General features: G+C 40.0%; 1 protein-coding gene across 3 annotated transcripts in view; it reads left to right on the top strand.

Annotated features, from left to right (window-relative positions):
• Nucleotides 1-11113, top strand: part of RCBTB2 (RCC1 and BTB domain containing protein 2) — a 33011-nt gene that overhangs the window by 17750 nt on the left and 4148 nt on the right. For all 3 annotated transcript variants that reach the window (XM_063149301.1, XM_063149302.1, XM_063149300.1), the window contains exons 9-12: nucleotides 380-570; nucleotides 4056-4182; nucleotides 7471-7607; nucleotides 8216-8346. In XM_063149301.1, the coding sequence (XP_063005371.1) occupies nucleotides 380-570; nucleotides 4056-4182; nucleotides 7471-7607; nucleotides 8216-8346 (586 nt within the window). The remainder of the gene's footprint in view (nucleotides 1-379; nucleotides 571-4055; nucleotides 4183-7470; nucleotides 7608-8215; nucleotides 8347-11113) is intronic.

Here is an 11113-nt window from a genome sequence, read left to right on the forward strand (position 1 = left end):
TCTGCAGCTTAATACAGCTACTCCCCTCACTGCCTAGCACCACCAAGAACATTCAGAGACTTGAAACTCATCATAGCTTTGCTTGAGAGAGCTGAGGGGTCAGCAGAGGATGTGCTGCAGTAGATACAGGGCTCTGCTGCAGCTTTGGCTGCTCTCTCCCAAGATGCTTTCCCAAAGAGAAACTTGGAGTGCCCGCTGTTTGCAGAAACACTGCCAGCCTTTTAATTTTGCTGTGTGTGACCAGAAAGCATTCTTGCTTATGTGCATGCTTAAAAGCATGTCTTGCACGAGAGAAAGACAGGGGGCAGTGAGCTGATTCACTGCGTTTTGTTGATGATGAGTGACTTTCTTTTCTCCTTTTGTTTGCTCGCAAATTCAGGGTGGTGGAGATCGCCGCCTGCCACTCGGCGCACACGTCGGCGGCCAAGACGCAGAGCGGCCAGGTGTACATGTGGGGGCAGTGCCGGGGCCAGTCCGTCACCTTCCCGCACCTCACCCACTTCGCCTGCACCGACGACGTGTTCGCCTGCTTCGCCACGCCCGCCGTCATGTGGCGCCTGCTCTCCGTAGGTGAGCCCAAAGGCTCCTTGTTCTGACACCTGCCAAACAGAACTGGTAGCTCATACAACAGTTGCGTGTGTTTGAAGCCTAAACATAGTTACTCACAAAAACTTACACCAGGAAGCATAACCATAATGACATGTTATATGTGTGTAAGTGGTAATGTGGCATGGTAAAATGCTAAAGCCTGATGGCAGGGCTAGACACTTGTCTGTTTTATTGATGTGGCTCATTGTCAGAACCCAGGAAATTCCTCTGGCTGCACTGGAGGGCTCGAGCCCCTGCCCAGGGGGCTCAGAGACCTTGGCACAGAGCCCAAGACCCCTGTGCCTTTGATTTAGCCCTTGGGAAAAACAATTACCAACCTTATATGAAGGATTACAAGCCACGACAGTTTAAGTAGAATGATAGTGAATTTATCACAGGGTGAAAAATAGATTTTTGAGGTTTTTAGAATGGGGGTTCAGGGGACAAGAGGAGGAATCTGGGTGTGTCCAGCCTTTCTCCTTCTTCCTCCTAGCCTCCATCTTCTCCTGTGATGTTGGCACTTTTAGATTGACTTAGAGTAGAAGCTCACTGTCTAACATAGGTGATAGGTATTGGACAGTAATTGTAAATCTTGTACACATAGTTTTTAGTATAAAAAGATAACACCACCCCGGGGGCAGTGAGAGTGCCTGGACTGTCCTGCTGAGCAGACCTGGGCAGGCCAGGAGAAAGAATTTTATAGATAAGATACAAAAAACAACCTTGAGACCAAGAAATGAAGAGCTCCGACTCCTTCTTCGACCGCCAGGCTGGGAAAAGAGACTTTCTAACATATCTTGGGGTCACTTTGACCAGGTAGAGATCCCGAGAGCTCATTTCTATGGAGAAGTGCCTCAGGTTTGGGGAGAAGTTTTTTGTGTAACCTCTGTGTGTGACTGTCCAGTGGCTCTGGGTGGAAAATCTGAGTTTGAATTTGGAGATTTGAGTTGAGGAGCTCTGAAGCTTTCTTTGATGCTCTTAAGTAGACTGCTAAGAATTGAGGGGTTCAAATTCCCATGTTCTGAATTGGCCACAAGCACTCAGTCTCATCACACGTGATTGTGGCCTGGTTTCTGAAGAGTGTTGGTGGATCTCAGGTGCTTGATTAGCACTGAGATCTGTCTTAATGGCCTTGAGTAGAGTTAAGTATACAGCATTGGCTACCAGAGAGCTCATTCTTTAGCTGCAATTTAATCCCATTATGGTTCCTAATGAAGTTACTGGGGTGTTGGATTTTTTGTTTGGTTTCTTACTGTTTTTTTTTTTTGTTGTTGTTGTGGTGGTATTTTGTGTGTTTGTTTTGACTTGTTGTGGGTTTTGGCGTTTTGTTTGTTGTTGTTCTTGGGGGGTTTGTGTATTTGTTTATTGTGTGGGTTTTTGGTGGGGTTTGGGATTTTTTGACCTTAACTTCCAAGTCCCTTTGGAAATAGGGCTACAACAGTGTAGCAATGTTGCACCAAAGCATAAGGTGAAGCCTTACAGGAGGAAAGGTTACTTTACTTTTAAATAAAACAAGTTTCAGATGTACTTTCAAAGCCACTTTTTGGTATTTGCCAAGTAGTGTCTCCAGCACCCTGGCACTATTCAGGAGGTAGGGTTCCTTGTGATGACACAGGAAAAAGGATGCTGGCTATCAGGTCCTTGTCATATCTGCTGGGTTGTTTTCAGTTAGGTGACTGTGCTGGAGTCAGTTGTGCCTTTTTGCACACTCCAGGAGCTGAGGGTGACTGGCCTCTTCATCCTGTCCCACCCTGGCAAGCTCTCAGGACTGACTCAGTGCTGTTTGTCATCTGATGTATGCGTGGTGAGAATCCTCAGGCAGCTGTGTCCTGGGATCTTACATCTGCTGACCTTTATGCCATGGACATCTGCCATGCTTACAGCCCTTCTCTGTCCCTTTTATTGTGTGCTTCCACACCCAGGCATACCCATTCTCTCCATGTTTGTGGCAGTTCTAACATTTCTAATACAATTCTTAGCACTGGCTGCTAAGGAGTTTTGTTGGCTTTGTGCCTTGTCAGTGGGAACTGCCTCTTCATTTCCTTCCTCAGGCTCCCCTTTCACTGTTGTAACAAATAAAAGCAGCTGGTTTCCCCCTAAGAGTTTCAAAGCTGAACCCCACTCTATTCAGTTTTCCTCTGATGGCTGTAAGAAGTCAATTGGAGATGTGTCTTTGTAGACACCTGGATTGCCAGTTAACTTTGAATCAGAGGTCAAAATAAATTAACCACACATTGTACAAAATAAGAACTAACAAAGTATTTTATTGTATCATTGTTTCAGAAACATTTCTCTTTTTTATCATGACTGTATTGGGTTTCTTTCCCCCATCCATTTTATGTGTACCTACCCAAATTGTGTATACCTGACATTCTCTAAATGAAGTGCAAAATGACTGTGCTAAACAAAGTGTAACAGTATCAAAGTGTGTGTGTGTGTGTATATGTGTGTGTGTGTGTTAAGCTTTTTTAGAGCTTGTGGAGAAGGTCTTTCCATTTCCAGCAGAATACTATTCTAATTTCTAGTTTGATAGGTTACAGGACCTAGCATTTATGTAATTTTCTGTAGAGAACAACTAATTACTGACCCACAAGATCTGTCTAAACCCATAATATGTATTTATATGGTAAGAAGACAAAATGCTGTCACAGTTCAGAATGAGATTTGGGGGTAGAGTGGGTTGTTGATTTTTTTACTAGTATTAAAGAAGATGGTTCTCTGATGCTGTGTGATGGAGATTTAGATCAGTTCAGTAGGTAAAAATTTGTATGCAGATAATGGAGGACTTTTCAAAGCTGTTTGGTAACTTTATAATGCAAATATCAGACATGTACAGACATATGACACCAACAGGAGTATGCAGACCTTGACACACTGTGCTTCTAACACAATTAAGTATAGGGAAAACAGTTCTTTTTATTCTAAAAAGTAAGTGTTGGTATTTACTTGTAGTGATATTGCACTGGACAGTTTCACTGGCAACCAATATGTTGTTTCTGTAATAGATTCATTTTTGCTGTAATATAATGCCTCCTTATGGAAGCATTTCAGAAAATTTTATTATGATTTTTTTATTGATCTTTGGAGGCTCTTATGATAACTAACAGTTTCAATTTGATATAATTTACTGACTAATGGTTGATAGAATTTTCTATCATATGGTGCAGTAAACTTCTGAGATTAAACTTTTTTTTTTTCTGGCCTTATATAGATGAGTTAGAGGAGTGGATTTCAGAGGTTTTTAATAGAGATATTTGCTTGGAGCAGGAAACTAGAAAGGACTGAAGAAAGCTGACCTTTCTTTGCTTTTCTGGCCCAGACAGAACACGTAGGCTGCTGGGGGGTTTTGCTACCTTTAAGGAGATGCATTTGTTAAGACTGTTAATTGCTGACAGATACCCAGAATGTTGTAGTGGGAGATATTTGTATTGTTTACTACTTTATATAAAGTCCCCTATTTATTCTAGAGCCTGATGACCATCTAACAGTTGCCCAATCACTAAAGAAGGAATTTGACAACCCTGAAACTGCAGACCTGAAGTTCCTAGTGGATGGAAAGTACATTCATGTTCATAAAGTTCTTCTTAAAATTAGGTAAGAAACAAACAGTATCAATTGTATAAACTAAACTGTGCAGTGTAGTCCACTGTGCTGAGTCATCTCTGCAAAAAAATTCTTGACTTACTCTTATAAATTCCCTTTTCCCTGAGTCAGGGACTCATCTGCTGTTCTTCACTGTTACTCTCTTTGTAGTTGTCAAACATGTTGCTCTACTATCTGCCTACACTTCCCTCCCTCCTTTGTGCTCCTAAATGTCCTTGACCTCAATTTCCAATAACCTTTTGCTGCCAAGGAATAGGCTCACTTCCTTCTGCTGTCTTGTCAGTAGTTAGAATCAGTTTTTTCCTCCTTTATATGCTTGGATGCCTCCACCAGAATGATTTGAGGGGGTTGTGTTTATTCTTGGCACTCTTTCCTTCCACAGAACACTTCAGTTGTTTCAGCATCTTCCAGATGATCTCTTTCCTACTTTTATGATAGATTTCGTGTTCTATGTGTTTTAAACATTCTAACCAGTGAGTTTGACTTTTAAGCTGGCTTTTTTTTCTGTTTTTACAACTTTTTGCAAGTTAAGACCACTTTATGATGAGATTTTACGTAAGCAGATCTACAGAATGATCTCATTGTTATTAACATGCAGAGAGATTAATTTGTTACTGCTGATGTGGTTTCTCCTGTGATATTCTAGAGACACTGCTTTAGATCTCTTCTGCCTTGCCTCCTCATTGCTTCTGCTTCATCCTCCTCATTGTTATATTTTTCTCTCTTTGCTATTTTTTTTCTCAAAATGCTTGGCTATCTCACTCAGCTCATCACCACTTTCATCTTGCTACTTTTGCTCCTGAGCCCTCTTAGTGATTTCTTGTATATTACTGTGTGAAATTAAAATTCCCTGTTAATTCTTGCCTGTCCTTGTTTTGTTGTTTGGTTTTTGGGGTTTTTTTTCTGCTCTCCTCTTACTACTCTGATTACCTGTATTACTTTTGTCTTCTCTTTACTAGTCTCATTGCTTGTTCATTACATTTATGCCTATAGTCCACCCTCATCATTTGGAATGCCACATGTTCTCCATCAGATACCACACCAAATCTTGTGTATGCCCAAAATGCTCCTGGTAGGGGGATAGAATACAAGAAAATAAAGATAGTAGAAAGTAATCTCACCCCTAAGGAGTTGCAGCTGGGCCAATCACCAAGGGTTAGGAACAGGCCTGACTTTAACAGGCCACAGCTGTGAGCAATGAGAAGAAGAGTGCTATAAAAGAGTGGGGTGGCTGGGTGAGAAGGGAACTGGAGTCAGTTGGCTGCTTTGTGAAGAAGAAAGGGTCAGTGGTCTAAGAAGATGCCCACAAGAAAGTTTTGCAATCAGGAGACAACAGTATGGAGCCCCTGCAATAAGATGATGACAGTTCCTGAGGTTCGTTTTCCTGATAATCAGCCTATATGTAGCTTTCCCATATTTCCTTTTTCTTGCTGTATTTTTATCAGATTATATGGCATTCTGTGAAGGAAATATCTAATTCTAAAATGATTTTACATATATGGTGTTACCAAAATACTGTGAGGGAATAATAAAGCACAGGCACAGTCTGTAAAATTAATATTTTCTTTACTGTCATGATGCAACTGGATCAAAGTATTTAAAAAGGTGTTTTGCAACATTTGGCCTGGAGCATTGTCATGAAAGCAGTGCTGCTAAAAGTTCCTTTTTGTTGTTTAGTCATTTCTTTACTGCTTATGAGGACTTCTTTCCATCTTGTTCCATTCCGGCTCTTGAGCTGGATCCCGTTGTTGGTGGTTACTGGCAGGCAGTGGTGGAGGAATGGCAGGGAGCACCCAGAATGTCAGTGAGAGCAGCCCAAGGCCATCACTGCCTGCAGGAGCAGGGACATCCCAGTGCAGGGGTGGGATTTGCCAGCCCTGCATTCAGCCAGCCAGAGCTGGATGTGTCTGCACTGGGTCCACTCAGGGACAGCGACAGTGAGAGAGACGCTCCAACAGATCACTCACTCCAAGATAATTGCAGACTGGAGGATGTGTGCTGACCAGTTTTTGTTTTCATTGGCTTAATTTTTCAGGGATCAATGTACTACCTTCTCTCTGACTTTTGCGTGGTGCCATTGGCGCACAGACCATTCCCAAGGTCTGACCCATGCTGGATGGATAGCATGGTCTCACCATTACTTAACACGGGGCTCTGGGAAGCAAAACAATGAGGTTTTGTCTGCCTCTCCCAATGCTGGAATGTGGTAAAAGATGTGGCAGAAGCTGGATAATGACTTTATTTCTTTATGAATTTGACAAGAGGTTCCATTATTTTATTAAAATCCTCAAAGTACTAAGATTAAAAAAGTTCTTTCATTAACAAGTAAAATGTGAAGAACTTAAGTCATTAGTTAAATAATTACTTTTCATTTGGATTTAAGTAATACTGTCTTTAAGTTGTAGTTTTGTCTCAGAGACATTAAAAGGAAACCATCTTACTTTTTACAGGGAAGTTTGAGTAAAAGAAGAGAAAATTCAGATGTGAGCGAGTTACAAATTAGTGTAGTACAAAGAAGTATGATTAAATTGTGGTTGTTTTAGGAGAAGTTATCAGAAGTGGAGATGTTAATTTTTATCACCAAAACATTTGAAAACAATGTGCATGCTAGGATGCTTTTTAGGGAACAGTAAGTTACAGTGCATTGTAAATTACTGTGAACTGGAAGTTGCAGATTACAACTTCCAAAGGCAGTGCTTTGTCCTTGTTTGTATCTGTCACAAAAGTGTTCAGACTTGTAAGGAAAAGATGATGAAAGATCTGAGTGAGAGTGTCTTCACTTTCAGTAAGTTAATCCTTGAATGTCATGATTAATGCTAAATTGTATGTACTCTGACACTGGAATAAATGATATCTGAAATTATTAATAATTTCCCTCTTCATTGGGAAATGCTGGAGAAATCGGGGTCAAATCTCAGAAGTGTCTAAGTTAATTGTAAACTTTATGTGCTACGAGACAGGTAATAAAATTGCTTGTTAATGTATAATCGATTTTAAAAAATGGCACCAAAACTAGATGGATAATCCTTGTAGATATTGTAAGTGGAAATGGATTCTGCCATAAAATATTAACAACAGAAATAAAATTCTGAGTTATATATATCAGGCTTGTAAGACTTAAAGAAATGAACATGTTCAAAGCAAGAAATCATGTAGCTAGAGGTTCTGCTTTTGTATTCAGTCTGTGGGACTGACTTATTTTTTTCACCAACTTCTTGCTGCAGCTCATCTTTCAAGCTTAACTCTTTGCCATGTACAACTTTTGTTCGTGTTTTGTAGGTGTGAACATTTCCGCTCCGTACTCAATAATGATGATGAAATTATAGAAATGAGTGAATTTTCTTACCCTGTTTACCGAGCCTTCCTGGAATATCTGTATACAGACAACATTAGGCTCCCTCCTGAAGATGCAATAGGTATTTGCCATAAATGCAAATTACTCCAGATGATTAGTTTTGAAAAGTTCAATCTAGGTGTCATTACAGAGTAAGGAAAGCAGGGCTTGTTGGTTTTAGTTTCTTCAGCATTTTAATCTTGAATGTGGCAGGTGTCAGGAAGAAAAGATGCAGTAGCAGTAAACATGCCCAAGGAGGATAAGTGGTGGGCATGCAATGAGATCAAAGGTGAAAAGTTTTCAGAAAGAACTTGTTGTTGCTCTTACTAAGAACTTCCCTTTATTTAGAAAGGCACTACTGCCATCCTGAAAGTTTACTTGTTTGAGTAGCTGTAGTGATTTTTGATCCGGAATGAAAAGGGAGCTCTTCCCTGCATGAATTTAAGAGTATGTAAGTCAGTAATTGATGTCCAGAATGAGAACAAGAGAATAGAACACTTCCATAGTAATAAAATGGTTCCTTTTTTGATAGGTCTGTAGGGGACCTTAAAAATGCACACATCACATAGGGAAAAAAAACAGAGCACATCTTTGATTAATTCAGCCTAAAACAAAAGGATGATTGATTAACTTGAAAAGCCACTAATATATTTTGCACCAGAATAGTTAAAGGTGTATAAATTTTCACAGGGCTGCTAGATTTGGCAACACTGTATAGAGAAAACAGACTGAAAAAGCTTTGCCAGCAAACGATCAAACAAGGCATTTGTGAAGAGAATGCCATTGCTCTCCTCTCTGCTGCTGTCAAGTACGAAGCTCAGGTAAGAACTTCTCCTCAGATAAGCAGATGTTTTCTGAGAAAGGAAGCTGCCTAATGTAAACATGACTGTATTTAACTGATGAGGCATGATTAATGTAATTTCCTTTTCTGGCTTAACAAATGTTTTTTCCCCTTTTTAAGCTGTTAAATAAAAATTTTAAAACTCCCAGTTTAGTGTTTTCTTCCTGCCCTTTTGGCTTGCCCCCGTGAGTCAGGGTTTTTAATCTGCTTCCTTCCTTGTCATGTGGCATTGCAGGGCTTGGCATACAAATTTCTCACTGCCATTTACATCTCTGCCTTTGGATTTTGCCCTTTCACTTCCTGAGTTCTCCACCTGATCATTTTGTCTGCCGGTGTCTGGTACAATCATTCTGGTGCTGACTTTTACAGGCAGCGGAAGGAGTCAGCTGTAAAGTCCCTGCATATTTACACTTGTGCTTTTATTAAAAAAATCTACTTTAGCAGTGCTGTTTACAATGAATTATGCTGACATACAATAAATTACCTATTGTTAATACTCCCCCCATATCCTGTCATCTGCTCTGCCCTTGGTTCTGGAATGAGTCACTAGCAGTCAGCCTGTTATCTGTGCTTTTTTGGTAAAGAAACACTTTCAAAGATATTTTCCTTTTCTCATCTTCCTAGTGCTGTGATGATTGTGGAAATAACTGTGTGGTGGGCTTTATTATCCAAAAAGTCTGATTATGTATTTCAGATGTAGGGGACATTTCAGGTATGGGAGGCAAGTAGGAGAGACTGAAACAAACACTGAATTAATAATGTTACAATAGTCAGTGCTGTATGGAGACAGCAAACTACAGGAGATGAATTTCGGTAGGAGTTGCAAAGAGGAGACTGGAATTCAGTGAGTTCTGTGCATTGAAAGAGAGGATAACAAGAGATCAGTATATAGTAAGAGTGCCAGCTGCCAGTTACTAGGCATTTGTAACCCAGGTAGCAGAAACAGAGGGCATGGATGGCTGGGTCAAAAAGGACTTGTGCCTTCAGTGTGCTGTGCTGCTACAAGCCCAGCATGGCAGGGAAAACTCTACAGGAAGGCATGACCCAATGGTTTGGTTCTCTTAACAGCAGATTTTTCATTAAAAATTTATTCTTTAGTTTCTCCTCCTACAAACTTTCCAAAATTTTTGAACATCTTCAAAGCAGAAGTACTTTTGGTTGGTCTGTATCTGGTGAAGGAGTTAAAGATATGTTCAGGTGTGTTGTGAAGTAGTGAAACTAGCCTGAACAAAGTACCAGAGTTTACAAGGCCTGAAGCACAATAGAAGGGATTGCTGGATAACTAAATACATGTTATCCTCCTCTTCCTTCTATGATTCAGTGTTTTGGTCTTTCAAAACATACTGTAACAGTTTAGCACAATTGTCAGATGAGGAATTGGTTCACTTGCCCTGGCTGCAGCATGTGCCAAACTTGGGGTGTATTGTTGCCCTCCTGCCTATACCCACGGGTCAGAGAGGGTTGGATGGGCAGCAAAGATTTCTTAAAAAAAAGATTTCAAAAACATGGGGATAACCTCTAAGGAATCATGGAATAAACCAGGACCTTCTAGTGTACTACGTTAATATATCTTCTAGTGTACTACATTGAGAACAATGTGCAGTGTCAGGACCTCAGTAGAAAACTGCCAAAAGAAGGATTATGAAAGAGGCCTTATGTTTTGGAAGCTTGAAGGGATAGAATTCTATTTTTTTTTGTCATTAAATGTGAACACTGCAAGTGAAAGATTATAGTGGTGTGTGACATGCCATTCCACATTGCAAATTAAATGAAGACTAACTTGACTACTGTATACCTCTGTTAGGATTTAAGATGTATAAAAATATTTTTTCCTATCCTCAGAAAATACAAAGAGTTTCTGCTACAAGTTAATTTAAAGCATATTTCTCATACACACTGTAGCAAAGTTTAGACTAATCATCTTCTATAAAACAGAATTAAAAAGACAGTATTTCTTGAAACTGCAAAATTACTGACTGATTCTCTATAACCTATGGTTCTATTCATACCAGCATCAGAAAAACTAGCTGCTGATAGTTTTAGCTAGTATAAAAATTTACACATTGACTGTAAAGCAGCTCAGGTTCTAACAGTACCATTTCAGAAGTCTGCTGGAACTTAAGGTGTCACTGTCTTTGATTGTCTACATTTTTATTTCCTCTGGTTTTTTGCTTTTTCTATTCTTATTCCTCTTCTACTTTCCCAGTAGTTGTTGATGAGAGATACTTGCTATACCATATTTCTTCTTTAAGGATATTTTGTGTTTCAGTTTATGCTTTAGTTACATCTTGAAACATGGAATCTAAGGAAAAGTTTTCAAAAGAAAATGCACAGGTAGTCTGCTGAGTGTCTTGCTACTATTAATGCCAGGCTGCAATGTTTGTGTAGTTAACATAGAATCAAATTGGCTTGGGTTACTCTTTTTGCTGTAACTCTTGAAGAGTTTTATAGTTTATGGTTTAATTCTGACTTCCTTGCTGCTGGCTCCAGCTCTGTATGCAGAAGGTAATTAATTTTTCTTCACAGCAAGTTGTTGCATAGGAGCCAACTAAAGGAGGCTGAGCCAGTGCATGGAGAGAAAGATTGCCACTGTTGTGAGGAGTCTGAGTGGGAAGAATTTGCTGCATGCAATCGTGGTTGTTTGACCTGTAGCCATGCTGTGCTGAACTGCTGAGCATCTTCTTACAGTGAGACCAGGACAAGACAGAACCTTTTGTGCTCTCTGGGAATGCCATTAGACAGAGGAA

The sequence above is a fragment of the Melospiza melodia genome, chromosome 2, assembly GCF_035770615.1.
Source record: "Melospiza melodia melodia isolate bMelMel2 chromosome 2, bMelMel2.pri, whole genome shotgun sequence".
NCBI lineage: Eukaryota > Metazoa > Chordata > Aves > Passeriformes > Passerellidae > Melospiza > Melospiza melodia.